Source organism: Spermophilus citellus (genome assembly GCF_964194105.1).
Source record: "Spermophilus citellus genome assembly, chromosome: 3".
NCBI classification, from domain to species: domain Eukaryota; kingdom Metazoa; phylum Chordata; class Mammalia; order Rodentia; family Sciuridae; genus Spermophilus; species Spermophilus citellus.
In genome coordinates this window covers 86,231,404-86,245,653 of record NC_138184.1, presented here as the reverse complement: position 1 = coordinate 86,245,653, position 14,250 = coordinate 86,231,404, and the positions used below count along the sequence as shown (strand labels likewise).

Sequence of the window (14,250 nt, the reverse complement as noted above, 5' to 3'; positions counted from 1 at the left end):
TCGGATCCCTGGGGACCTGGGCCAACGACAGGCAGGCTGGAGACAGCACGGACGGACTGAGCTGACCAATCGGAAAAGTGCAGAGGGGACAGATATGGTGGTCGGAGAGAGGAGCGTCACCTGGACGTCCATTCCCCACCTGGGAGGGGTTTACCTGGGTGACGATTCATGTTTTAGGACGTCAGACTTTGTATGTTAAGAGGGTTTTACGTCCCCACACTCACGGGAGAACTGGGATCGGTGACCATAAGTAGGAGGGAACAGAATATTAAACCAATGAACAGGAAAAGAAAATTGTTGGAGTCTAGTCACTGCCAGAGGTTCCTCCCCCTTCTTAAAAAGCATGAAAGACATCGGCACCAACAGGGACTTTTTCCTGGGTGTGATTACCAGTGAGAGAAATGCAGAGAGTCACCGGCTCCCCTCACACTGCTTAGAATCATCTCCAGGACCACCATCTTGTTTGCTTTCTTTTCTTTAAATTTTTATTTATTTTTTTTAGGGGGGGGGGTTGTTCTGGAGATTGAATCCAATGATGCGTTACCACTGAGCCCTCTCCCCAGCCCTTTTTATTTTACTTTGTTTATTTATTTTGAGGCAGGCTCTTGCTAAATGCTTTACAGCCTCACTCAGTTGCTGAGGCTGGCCTCCAACTTGCCATCCTCCTCCCTCAGCCTCCTGAGTCTCTGGGATTACAGGCGTGCCTTGCTGGGCTTGGCTTCCCCAACTCCTCTGACTCCTGGTCCCTTCTCTTCTCACAGAGCGACAAAGTGACCATCGTTGATCACCACTCTGCCACCGAGTCCTTCATTAAGCACATGGAGAATGAGTATCGCTGTCGGGGGGGTTGCCCGGCTGACTGGGTGTGGATTGTGCCCCCCATGTCTGGCAGCATCACGCCCGTCTTTCACCAGGAGATGCTCAACTACAGGCTCACACCCTCCTTTGAGTACCAGGTCCTGCCCCTTCTGCCCCTTTCCGTGCCAGGTCCCCCCATACCTGCTGTGTATGTTGTGTGGGGAACACATCTTACTCTGGGCCAGCTCTTTGGATGTGCAAATGCCCAGTGGCTACGTGTGGCTCCTGGCTCCCACACTGGGCAACACAATCTTGCTGAAAGACTAACAGACAAATGAGTGCTCAGAGGTCACAAGAAGAAAGTATGAGGGGACCCAGGGCTGATGGGAGGGGCTGGCAGGACACTACAGGGAGGCAAGGACAGCTATAGTGACCACAGGTGGGATCCCTGCTCTCGAGAGCTGGGGGTCGGGCAGCCTCGAGCCCCAAGGAGTCCTGGGCATCTCCACGAGAAGCTGCTGTCCCTCATGGCAGTGACCAAAGCCCTCTCTCCAATTCTCAGCCTGATCCTTGGAACACCCATGTGTGGAAAGGCACCAACGGGACCCCCACAAAGCGGCGCGCCATCGGCTTCAAGAAGCTGGCCGAGTGAGTGTCCTGCCATGGGGACCCGGGGTGCGCCCACTCAGAGGGCCCAGAAAAGGGGGACACAGCAGCGGGTGGGTGAACCCCTCGCCAGAGGTCGCCACACCTGGGTGGGTAACGTCCACCCATTTCTGTGGGGTCAATGTTCCCCTCGGGGCCATTTTCGAGGGAAGTCAGAACCCAGGGGAGCTGGGGGGAGCCTGCCCCAGGCCCTCACTCACTTATTTTCTCATTCATTTACTCATTTGTTCGTCCCTTGAGCCAACAAATGAGCACCAGGTGTATTCTCCACGCCAGGTGCTGGGCTAGGCTCCGCCGGGTCGAGTAGGGCCCCTGATCTCAGGACGGCCCCAGCCATCACCTGTCAAAGAACAAACATGAACAATAGTCAACACTGGGTCCGTGGCAAGGGCACCAAGAAGTGGCTCCCAGGCCGTAAAATAGATGTCACCTACATGTCCCTTGGGAGGTCAGGGAGGATGTCCCTGAATGGGTGAATGAGATAAACAAGGGTTAATGGAGCAAAGAAGGGAAGAGAGGGGACTGTGGACCAGGATGACCACTGTGGGGTCCTCTCTTCCTGAAGGATGCTCGGCCACCTGGGGGCCAGCTGGGTAGGGAGGCCGACTGAGCTGATAGAATGGGGACCCCAGGCTTCTGCCCAAAGGGAACTCCACTGACCCACTGTGTTGGGCAGCCATCGGGGTGGACTGAGCTAGCTGGGGTCCAGAATCATCCGTGTGTGCCAGTCTAGTTCTGCAGCAGGGGCCACCTCTGCCACGGACCCATGCTGGGTCCCATGGTTCCTGTCCCCATGATTGGTGCCCAGGATATCTCTCCCTCCCCATCCATCCCACCCGCCAGCCAAGGAGGAGCCCAAGGCAGCACCCTTCCCCCAACAGGAGGCTCTGGAATATTCTCATCAAGGGCCACCTTTGGCTCTAGCTCAGCTCCACCGTCTCCTCCGGGAAGAGAAGGGAGACAGGAATCTAAAACGTTAATTGCACCATGAAGTTTGCAGTAAAAACCAAGGGAGTTAATTATAGATGCGCTGTCATGCTCCATCCCTCCCAGGGAACCCTCCACGCACCTTGAATCCCTTTGGGTTCCCCACCTCCCCGCCCTCAGCTCCGTCTTCCCCCCCCTCCCCCGCGTGGGTGGCTCCCCTAATCCTGAAAAATTTACCACCAATAATCCCCAGGTGGGAGGTAATTAGCAATTTGTCGACACTAAGACTCCTGAGAAGAATGGCTTGGGAGTGGAGCCCAGGAACTCGCCTCCCCCAGCCCCTGCCAGCAGAGGGGAGGGAAGGAACCGGGTTTGAGGTTCTCTGTGGGCTCAGGTGACTTCAGCATCTTTCTAAACTCGTCATTTTTCATAGACATTTCTTTTGTGCATGGGAGATGCCAGGTGCCCTGCAAAGCCCTGCATGTCATTGCTGAATAAACCCGGCCTGGCCCTTCCTCTTTGGGTCCCTAAACCCCTAGAACCTTCCGACTCCATGCCTGGTGGATCAATAGTGGTTTGGGGTTCTTTTTCCCCCCCTCTCTCTCAAATACACACGCACCCACAAAATAAGCCCCGTGAGTGAATGTGAATGAATGAGGGGGTGGACAGGCGAAGGACTGTCCTTCAAGGCAGCGCACGGTACCCCGAGGTTCACTAGCAAAACCCACCGGCCACTTTAACCCCTGCCTGACTACCCTGGGGTTGGGGGATAAAGTAGCTCAGTGGGGTGCGTCCACTCGGGGGCTCTGACTCTTGAAGCATCAAAGATCAAGAGACTCGATTCTCTGATTTCATGGATCATGGTTCTCGCCCGAAAAATCCCAACCTGGTATCTGTTTCCCAACTCTCCTCCCCATCCCCGACTCCCAGAGCCGTCAAGTTCTCAGCCAAGCTGATGGGACAGGCCATGGCCAAGAGGGTCAAAGCCACCATCCTCTACGCCACAGAGACCGGCAAATCGCAAGCCTACGCCAAGACCTTGTGTGAGATCTTCAAACACGCCTTTGACGCCAAGGTGGGCAGCGGGCAGTGCCAGTCCCCAAGCCCCTCACGGTGAATACGGTTGGGAAGGGGAGAGAGGGAAGTGGACAGAGAGGAACTCTGGCCCAAGGACGAAAGATGAAGATGCGCATCAGCACACACTGCTGCCAATTTCAGGGGACTGTCATAGTCCTCTCCCCACGAACCAAGTAGGAGTCCAGGAACCACCAAATGAAATCCCTGTCTCTGAAGAAAAATGTTAGTGGGTTTTGAGAAACCATCCTGGAGTCAGTTTTAGGAAGTTCTGTGCTCAAGACAGCTCCGGGGGCCTCACGGCTACAGGACTTCTCAGAGCCTTTAGTGCATAAACAAATGTGCATTATAATCTCCTAAGGAGGAAAGGGTGGGTTATACATGTTTCCCAGATATAATTTTTGGGGAGATACCAGGGATTGAACTCAGGGGCACTCCACCACCGAGCCACATCCCCAGCCCTAGTTTGTATTTTATTTAGACACAGAGTCTCCCTGAGTTGCTGAGGGCCTCTCTGTGGCCGAGGCTGGCTTTGAGCTCTGGATCCTCCTACCTCAGCCTCCTGAGCCGCTGGGATGACAGGCCTACACCACTGTGCCCGGCTCCCAAATATAAATGACCCTGGGTCATTTCTTTTCATGGGGCACCCCAGCAGATTGGACTTCCTGAGACCCTACTTGGACAAATGTTGTGCAGGTGATGCTGAGACTCAGGGTGACAGTCTCAGATTCATCTGATTCGGGGGGCTTCATGCTGCAGAGGGCAGGTTTAGAGAGGGGGTGGAGTGGGCCACTTAGGTCCAGCCAGGCCATTCCCAGCCTGAATGGGGACAGGAAGAATCCAGGATCGGTTGGCGGTAAGAAGCCCAAGGACTGACTTCATTCAAGGTCCGTCTCTCCTGGCAGCCAGCCCTGGGACCATGGCCCAGATCCTGCATCCTTCACCCCAGTGACCACAGGAAGGTCCTCATGCTGCTAACAGGCTTCTGGTCCCACCCACTTGAGCCCATTGATGAACTGACAGCCCAGAACATCTGCTCCTCTTTCCAAAGGGGATGACTCAAAATGACTCGCCTTCTCCCTCTCTCTCCTCCTCTTCCCGTCCCTTTGGATTCCCTCTCCCCTCCCCCCCACCACCTCCCTCCTCCTTCCTCTCCCCTCCCCCATGCCTGTGTCCTGCCAGGTGATGTCCATGGAAGAATATGACATCGTGCACCTGGAACACGAAACGCTGGTCCTCGTGGTCACCAGCACCTTCGGCAACGGAGACCCCCCGGAGAATGGGGAGGTGAGATGGGCTCCCCCTGTTCTAGGATGGGGTGCCCTCAGCAGGAAGCAGGAGGGCCTCGCTGGGACCCTCCCTCTACACCTGCCATTCAGAACTAGAGTCCCCCCAGAGCCAGTGACGTCGGTCGGATCCAAGTCCTGTAGACACTGGACCATCCCCAGTTCTCAGGCTGTGGGTGTCCACTGTTCAAATAGCCCTAGTGAAAATGTCACCTGAGTGAGCGCCTTGTTTGGAATGGGAGTTCTAGTCATGAGCCTGGTGTCCCCTGCTAAAGACCCAGGGACAACATTTTTATAAAGAGAAGGCCACCCAGGAGCGATGTGTTGTGGGGGTAGAGTGTCCATGCCTGCCGTCCCTTAAACAGCTGACCTTCCATTATACGTGCTGCTCACCTTGGCTGCCCACCTGAGCCCTGGCCATCCCTGATATCTGGCTGCCAGGCATCGGGCTCCTGGGTGACTGGCCAGGACCCCAGGCCCTGTGCCCATCCCCCTTGCAGCTAACTCATACAGACATCCTTCACATTTTCCTCCTCTGTTCTGACCTCCAGAAATTCGGCTGTGCTTTGATGGAAATGAGGCACCCCAACTCCATGCAGGAGGAGAGGAAGTAAGTGACCAGTCCCTCCAATGTCAATGACAACCCCTGGGATCCCTGGAAATTCTGTTTGGGCCCCTGGGATTCACATTTGAGTTGTGGACGGTGATTGTGACCCAAAGTCCACTGGAGACTGAATTTAGCTGGCAGGTGTCTGGAATTCACTGGGGCTGGCATCTCAGTGCCCGACCAAGTCCCTTCTAAGCTCTGTGACTCAGTTTCTCTTTATGTCAAATAGAGGTGATGATAGCTACCTTAACATTCTGATGAGTAAGAATCAAGTCCAAAAATGGACGAAAGAGTCCTACGAAAAGCTAAGTGCACGGTGTATACATCGTTCTGATTCTCGCCCCCCCACACCTTTGGAGACCCCCATTCAAAATCAGTGAAAGCTGCCTCTTGGGCTTTCGATATGATGCTCACAGTGGACCCACAGCCAGTGCAGAGGTTAAGTTCAAAAGCTGGACAAGATCACCTCACAAGGCAGAGACGCCCCTGGTGTGCAGACATTCACGAAGGAATTGCACCTCGCGTGGGACTGGGTTCTGAAGGCGTTCCACAAGGTGGATGGTCTGTTATCTAGACTTCCTCGGAAAAGCCCCAGTACCCTCCGTGAGGGCGCCTGGTGTGGAGCAGATCCCTGTGTCTTAAGATGAGCATCGCATGTCATAGCTGACTGGCATTTAGAGATGGTGTTGTGCAGAAAATCACTCTTGGTTTTCTCCCTGCAAAACACATGTGGCCAATCCCATCCCAGAGCCCCTGGTGACCTACCCTCGTCCATAACTGGCTTCAGCACCTTGGTCCTGGGTGGCCTCCCTGCAGGTCACCCCTCGCCCCTCCTTCAGGGAGAGATAGGGCTCCATCCATTCTCCCCTCTAGGTACCCGGAACCCTTGCGTTTCTTTCCCCGTAAAGGGCCTTCCCTCCCCCCTGGTGACACTGAAGTCCACGGTCTGGCTGCCGCCCGTGACAGCCGGCACAGGTAGAGCGTGTATGTGTACGCATGCATGCGTGTGCAAGCGTGTGTGTGCATGTGTGTGTGCGCGTGCACCCGTACGTATGCATGTCCTACACCCCAGCATCCCTGGCCACGGCCCCCCGGGGTCTCCAAGTGACCTGGATTGTAACCCAGGCTGTGCCATTCGTCCATTCAACCACCTGGGCAAACCACTTGACTCCCGTGGGTCTCCGTCTCCCTCGGTTGCCAAATGGGGAGCCATGATCCTGCCCCGCCCACCTGGGGGGGCTGTTGCCAGGGTTCCCGGGAAAATAACAATGGGGACAGCATTTGGAGGAACCTCCAGCCTCATACGGATCCACGTGCTGCTATTCTTACCCCACAACTGTCAGCCTGCCTCCCCCGCTAACCACACACACCCCCTGAGATGCTGCATGACTTATTTGGAGAAGTGACTCAATGTGAGGCTATTTTGGGGGCAGAAAATACACTTTCGTATATTTAGAACTTTCCTGATGCTGGAGCGGACACTTTGAAGAGCGTCCAGTTTAGAAACGCTGCTGCCAGATCGCACAGATTTCTTTTTATGTCTTTTTTTAATTTTTTCCCCCTTTTGCATTCAGATTTGTGCATTGGGTTCTCGCCTGGAGTTTGGGGGCTTGGACTTGTTTTTGTTTGTTTCTTTGTCAAGTATTGGGGTTCGGGTTTGGGTTTGGGTTTCGGTTTGTTTTTACCTTGTGTGCAAGCAACACGTACCCCTAGGAGAGGAGAACGGATGGGGGTGTTTTGGGTTTCGTTGTTTCAAAGTCTCAAGATTCCTGAGCATCTTGGGCTGAGGTTTGGGTCCCAGGACATCTTCCTTCCCCTGGAAAATAATTTAATTATATATATAAAGCAGCAATGTCTTTTCATGCAGGGTCTCAGTGCTAAACATTTCTTATGTTTGCCTGAAATGTGACCTGCGACCCAGGAAAAATGTCTAAGATCTATGACTCTATGAAAGGAAAGAATTGACCAGAATAGACCAGCCCGGTTCTGCAGAACTTTTTTTTGGTACCACGGATTGAACCCAGGGGCACTCTCCCACTAGACCACATTCCCAGTCACTGTCCGCACATGGCTGTTGGATTCTTGAGGTGTAGCTAGTGCATGTGAGGACAGAAATTTTCAACTGCATCTCATTCTAATTGATTCAAGTGTAAATAGCCACACTTAGATGATGGCCGCCATATTGGAAAGCGCCATATTGGCCGCCATATTGGAAAGCCAGTTCCTGGCTGTTAAAGCGAGACCTGGGGACTAGCAAATTGGCACTTCTTGGGGACTTGTTAGAAATGCCAATTTTCAGACCCCGCCCCAGACCTCTTGAACCAGAGTACGCATTTTAACGAGACCCCGGAATGATTCCCGTGTGTGTTAAAATTCAGAGAGCAAGGGAGCATGGCCTACGGTGAGGGGAGGGTCCATTCTGCTCCTGATGCCTTATTGCTTTAGCCATGTTCATGGTATGGGGCTCGAGTTTCATAAATCGAGAATGGCCACAAACCTTTGCAATTCCAGGGAGGGTCACGTACAGGAGGATAATTATCATGGTGGGGGGCGAAAGTTGACCCATTCTTGAAGAGACCCCAGGAGTGTTATGCATTGACTTGACAAACCCAACAGAGAACCAGGACAAGTGACTTCAAGATCCACAGGGGGTGTGGGCCTCGGGAGGGGGTCCAGGTGAACCTCACAGACTCTTGTTCACCTTGGCAGGAGCTACAAGGTCCGGTTCAACAGCGTCTCCTCCTACTCTGACTCGCGCAAATCATCGGGCGATGGGCCAGACTTCAGAGACAACTTTGAGAGTGCTGGACCCCTGGCCAATGTGAGGTGAGCAAGGGTCCTGGGGTCAGGGGAGATGGAGGCTCTTGGGGAGCTGGACCTTGGTGCAAGATGGGTTCTTGGTTGCAAGGGGAGGTCTCCCCTTCCCTGTGCCTTTATTCCCTTATAAAACCAGCTTCCCCCTGGCTGTCTGGGACCCTCGATTCCATCTCGCTGGCTGACCCTTCCTGTGGCCTCTCTGACCGTTCGCCCTCTCTCAGAGCCCCAGCACCCACAGTCTACCCCATGGGCTGAAGTGTATTATTTCCTATTGGTCACTGAGCTTCCCTTCCCAGTGAACACATTTCATACTGGATAGAAGTCTCGGGAGCAACCCTGGCAGTGACTCCTAACCCTGAATACACCCAAAATCCACCTGAGAATACTCACAACATACCCACACCATACCCAAGCCCCGCTTCCAGGGGTACAAAATGTGGGCCCACACCTGGACTTTTTTCCTTACACTCTCTCGATGACTCTAGCACACAGTCCAATTTTTAAAAGACCAGCCTAACCCCAGCCAAAGCAGACTCACCTACCAGGAGATAATTTTAGGTGGTCCGTGGACAGACGTTTTTGTTCAACAACTCTGTGTTCAGTTGAATGTGCATTTGCAAGGACATGAAACTGTGATGTCAAACCTCCGGTCTCATGGATATTGGTCAAACAAAACTGATGGAGAACGTTCAGGCCTACCCACGAGCCTCTTCAGCCCTCCGTAACTGACATGTCTTCACAACTGCTCAGAGCTATGCCCAGTAGACAATTCCTAGATATTGAAGGATTGTGTCCATCAGTACATTTTTAAATAGGCTTGAGTTTCAAAGGCAATTTTAGGTTGGCTTCTAAAAAATTGTACAGAAAGTACAAAAAAAAAAAATTGAAGCCAGGCACAGTGGTACATGCCTGTAATCCCAGCAGCTCGGGAGGCTGAGGCAGGAGGATCTCAAGTTCAAAGCCAGCCTCAGCTACAGCGAGGCCCTAAACAACTCAATGAGACCCTGTCTCTAAATACAAAATAGGGCTGGGGATATGGCTCAGTGGTCAAGTGCCCTGAGTTCAATCCCTGGTACCCCGCCAAAAAAAAAAAATTTTTTTTAATCGTATCCCAAAGGCCCCCAACTCCCCTACCCTAAACACATGTCGTCTCCCAACATCAGCCTCCTGTGACAACATGGTACATTGGTTAGAATCATTATCAGCCAAGGCCTAGAGTTTACTTTTGAGTCCCCTGTTAGTGTGGCACATTTTGTGGGTTTTGACATTAGTACATTTATTTTTTAGCTGAACATTGAAACTTCAGTTCTAGAGTTTGACAGTCAGACCTACTTTATTCTTATTAAATCTATCACAGCCTCAAGTTGGCAGACAAATGCCCACAGGCCAAGCCCAGCTTGGCCACGGCATGTTTTTGTTCAACCCTTCGGCTAAAAATGGTTTTTTATAGATGAGCAATTGGAATTAATGATAGAGAATATCTTTGAGATCCACTTAAACAAAATGTTATCCACTCCCCCAACCAAAAAAAAAAAATCCTATTCTTCTCATTAGTAGCCCTGAAAATTTTGTTTTCAACTATTATATTTTTTAAATTTCATCAATTAAAAAAATGTACTGAAGGTTTTTTTCCTCTTGTTACATAAATGCCCAAAGAATAGCTTCTATTTTGTAGTCCTCAAAATATTTGCTATCTGACCCCAAATGTAAGAAGTTAGTCAACTGCTGTTGGAGACTTAAAATGAAAGTTTTTAAATCCTAAGTGAAAACTGTGGTAGGACTGTGAGTCTACCAGTAAGCAGAGTAGGTCTCTACGTCCATTAAGAAGTGAATTAAGGAATCAACTCTGAACCATTTGTTGGCAAACACAGAGTTGAATGTCTTAGTGAATACAAGATGCTGTAACAAAATACCACAACTGGGTGGCTTATAAACAACAGAAATTTATTGCTTACGGTTCTGGAGGTCAGGAAGTCCAAGATCAAAGCCCTGGCAAATTCAGCATCTGCTGAGGGCTCACTCTTGGGTTAGTAGCTGTTGCCTTCTCCCTACGTCCTCACTTGGTAGAAGGGAAGAACTCTGTTCTCTTCAGCCCCTTAAAAGGACACTAGTCTTACCTCTAGGACTCTGCCCTGATGACCTAATCATCTCCAAAGGCCCCACCTCCTTATCCCATCGCCTTGGAGATTAGATTTCAATATGAATTTTGAAAAGACGTCAACATTCGGTCCTTAGCATGGGGTTTGATCAGCTGGAGCGTAAAAGTGAAAAGGGAGTCAAAGAACAGGAACAGGAGTCCGATATGGCCGCTATCACAAGTACAAGTAACAGATACAAGTAACCCCAAGCCGTGCTCAGCGCGGGCAGTTTCCACATCTGCACTGGGCCGAGGCGAAGGCGAAGGCTTGGGGCAAGGGTGCCGTTTCCTGACACCCCCCCACACACACCAGTCCTCATCTGGTCACCACATCTCCCACCTGTCAGATGAGGAAGGGGACAAGGGACAACATAAAGGTGGGTTTGAGAGGAGCGTTACCCCCATCTGGGAGATGCCTGAACAGATCTCAAGTTCATCTTCCAATGATGGGGGGTCCCTCCCTTCCCAACTTCCCTCCCCTTCCCTTCTCCTCCCCTGTCTCCATCTGTCACTATCTGGTCCCGGGGGTTCTCAAAAGGAGATTCAAGGACAGGGCAAGACCCCGTGCCGCAGGTTTAATAGCACCACTTCTTGACCTGTGAGGTGACCGTCGACAGCAGGGTGCGGGGTTCTTGTGCCCTCTGTGGACCTACAGCTCCACTTCCTGAGAGGTCCAGAACCACAGGACCCACCCCCAGAAATGTGGCTCAGAGTGTCCGTAAGAAGGGCCGTGTGGGACACCACCCTCCGCTCTCTGTGCCCACCTCAACATGGAGGAGAAGCGCATCAGCGCGGCCCCCGCTGGCTCCAACCCCAACACCTGTATCTCTACAAAGAGGAAGAGAAATCAATGTGTGAGGCACATAAATTTCACAAACATGCCACGGGGTGCAGCCAGCCTGGTTACAACTCTTTCCTCTCCTTTCGGAAAATGCTGATTACACACCAATGTTCCATGTACTAATGACAGGTCCGTCTGGTCACCTTAGTACCTCTGGGTCCCTGAGGACCATGGTGTTGGAGTCTTCATTGTCTGTCTAACGGTGCCTCTTGTAGAATTCAAGCCTTCCACTAAGGTAGACTCTTGTTCCCCATGAGTCCAGCTTAGAAAGGGACAACGGTCCCAGGTCACTGCTGTCCCTCGCAGTCACTCCTGAGAACCATCTGGAACTTTCTCCTGAGGTGGGTGACAGCTAGCGGAGACCAAACAGAAGACAGGAGACACCTCAAGGGCTTCAATGAGACCTTCTCCAGATGGCTCCGGGTGGCTTCAAGTCCATCAGCTAAACACAGTCCCACCTGAGATGCCGGTGAGGTTTGTCCACCTTCACCAAATACAGCGGCCTGTGCCGAAACAACAGAGATGGATCTTCTCATTGTTCCAAAAGCTCGAAGTCCAAGATCAGAGTGCCAGCCGTGTTGACTTGTGGCGTGGCCTCTCCTCCTGGCCTGCAGATGGCCGCCTTCTTTATCATGTTGCAGAAAGAGAGAGAGAGACAGAGACAGACAGGGAAAGGGCACACACAAGCGCTGGTCCCGTGGGATTAGGGCCACCCTTCTGACCTCCCTGGCTCTCACTGTCTCCCCCAGGCCCTACCTCCAAATGCAGCCACTCTGGAGTTTAGGGCTCCAACGTGAATTTCGAGGGTACACGGTTCAGCCCGACATCCCCCACGTCACCCCCCCAGTCCCTACCATGGAGCTTCTGTTGTCTCCTTGCCAGGTTCTCGGTGTTCGGCCTTGGCTCCCGGGCCTACCCCCACTTCTGCGCCTTCGGACACGCCGTGGACACCCTCCTGGAAGAGTTGGGAGGGGAGAGGATCCTGAAGATGAGAGAGGGGGACGAGCTCTGTGGACAGGAGGAGGCTTTCAGGACGTGGGCCAAGAAGGTCTTCAAGGTAATCCCCACCTCAGAGACCCAGGGAGGAGTTCTCCCCCCCCCACCCACCCACCCACTCAAAGACAGCACCCACCCCAGAAACAGCACCCACTCCAGAGACAGCACCCACCCCAGGAGAAGGAAAAGGAGCCCTAGGACTTCTCCAGTGAATCCAAGTGGCTTTAAATCACACATTTTCCACCCAGGAGCCAACATTGTACATTATGGGCAGGGAGCGGGTCCACAAACAGAAACGGTAGGGGCTGGAGGTGTAGCCAGAGGTCGAGGGCTTGCCTAGGATGCACGAGGCCCTGTGCTTCTATCCCAGCACTGCAAAAAAAAATAAATAAACAAAATTCCAGAGTCTGTGCATGCATAACATTGAGTGAAAATTAAAATAGAACTAAAGGTTTCCTGCCGCAGTTACGCTGTCCACTCGTATGTGCTAAGCAGCCCCAGGGCCAGGGTCACCCTCTGAAGTGCAGAGCGTCTCCACCATGGTAGGACCTCCTGCCGGACGGCACTGCCCCACACACGAGGTCACAGGAGAAGAAATGCAGCAGAGCCGGGTATCTCAGCGTGGGGCAGGACTAACTGGCCATCCTGGGAGCAGGGGACATTGAATGTGGCCCCTGGTGCCTTTCCCTCCTCCTGCACTGCCCTGAAGTATATCCTATCCACAGCCCAGGAGAAGGAGAACGAGGCAACTCCTTTCACTTAACCGGCACTTCTTCAGAGAACAAAAGGGGAAACTGAGGCCCGGGGCTGTAAGGACTTCTGGGAGGGAGGCCGTGTCCACAAGCCCATCCCTGATCTTCCACCCAGACCAAGAGCTGAGAGAGCTTGGCTTTTTTCACACCAAGTTATGAGTACCAGGGGTGGAACCCAGGGGTGCTCTGCCACTGAGCCGCCCCCAGCCCTTTTTACTTTATCTGGACACAGGGTCTTGCTAAGTTGCCCAGGCTGGCCTTGATCTCGTGGTCTTCCTTCCCCAGCCTTCTGAGTAGCTGGGGATTACAGGTATTACTGCGCCTAGCAATGGTACGGCCCTGGATTTCAGACTGTGGAATTGCTAAATGTTCATTGTACCACGGGATCTTTGTCCAGACTCCCTTAGACCGACCATTTCCTCCCTGTGGAAGGAAGCAAGACCTGTTTAAAGCCACTTTGCCCTTCAGCTACCAACCACCTGTTCTCCCCTCCCACCCTCCACTCTAGCACCACGAATCTCATATCTGCATCTTAATTTCCCTGTTGTGTTCATTTCATATGAATGGAATCGCATTAATAGGAGGCCTTTTGTGAGTGGCTTTTCCCACTTACCATCATGTTTTCAAGGTTCATATTACAGCAGAAATCAAGACTCTGTCCCTTTTTCATGGCTGACTAATATTCTATTGTGTGGATATGAAACATTTTATTTATCCATTTGTCTATTGATGGCTGTTTTGAATGGCTTTCAAATCAACAAGGTCAGACAATATGAAAAGCTATCCTTGAAAACTTTAATTTTCTTTTTGGCAATGCTGGGGATGGAACCCAGACCTTGTACATGCTAGGTAAGTGCTCTACCACTGAGCTACACCTCCTTGAATTTTATTATTAAAAAAAAGAATTCTGTGGTGGCATGCATCTCTAGTGCCAGCTACGCAGGAGGCTGAAGTGGGCGCATCATGTGGGCTTGGGAGATCTAGACCAGCCCAGACAACACAGGGAGACCCTATATCAAAAATAAAAATAATAATTTTGAACAGTAATTCTTAGGATCCTTAACGTTGAGGAACAGATGGCTTAGCCAAAACAAAGCAAAGCGAAAATGTGGGCTGGAAACGGAGACCAAGGGCAGAGCATGTACCTACATGCACCAGGTCCTGGGTTCAATTCCCAGGACTGTAAACAGGAAAGAAGAATACACCTGAGGTGTACAGGCCCTCCATACACTCTGATTTTAAGTAACTTAAGAAGTCTTTTGAGGAAGATGAGTGGGAAATTCGATGGCATTTACTTTCTTCTTTAAAGCTCAGCCTCCACACGTGCTGGTTTTAGAGATCAATGTCAC

The 14,250-nt window shown here is 51.9% G+C and overlaps 1 protein-coding gene across 7 annotated transcripts in view; it reads left to right on the top strand.

Moving 5' to 3' along the window:
- Positions 1 to 14,250, top strand: part of NOS1 (nitric oxide synthase 1) — a gene marked incomplete at its 3' end in the record, with an annotated part of 153,740 nt that overhangs the window by 119,537 nt on the left and 19,953 nt on the right. For all 7 annotated transcript variants that reach the window (XM_081285810.1, XM_081285811.1, XM_081285815.1 and 4 more), the window contains 8 exons: positions 762 to 956; positions 1,361 to 1,446; positions 3,322 to 3,466; positions 4,648 to 4,752; positions 5,303 to 5,361; positions 6,232 to 6,333; positions 8,068 to 8,184; positions 12,036 to 12,210. In XM_081285810.1, the coding sequence (XP_081141936.1) occupies positions 762 to 956; positions 1,361 to 1,446; positions 3,322 to 3,466; positions 4,648 to 4,752; positions 5,303 to 5,361; positions 6,232 to 6,333; positions 8,068 to 8,184; positions 12,036 to 12,210 (984 nt within the window). The remainder of the gene's footprint in view (positions 1 to 761; positions 957 to 1,360; positions 1,447 to 3,321; positions 3,467 to 4,647; positions 4,753 to 5,302; positions 5,362 to 6,231; positions 6,334 to 8,067; positions 8,185 to 12,035; positions 12,211 to 14,250) is intronic.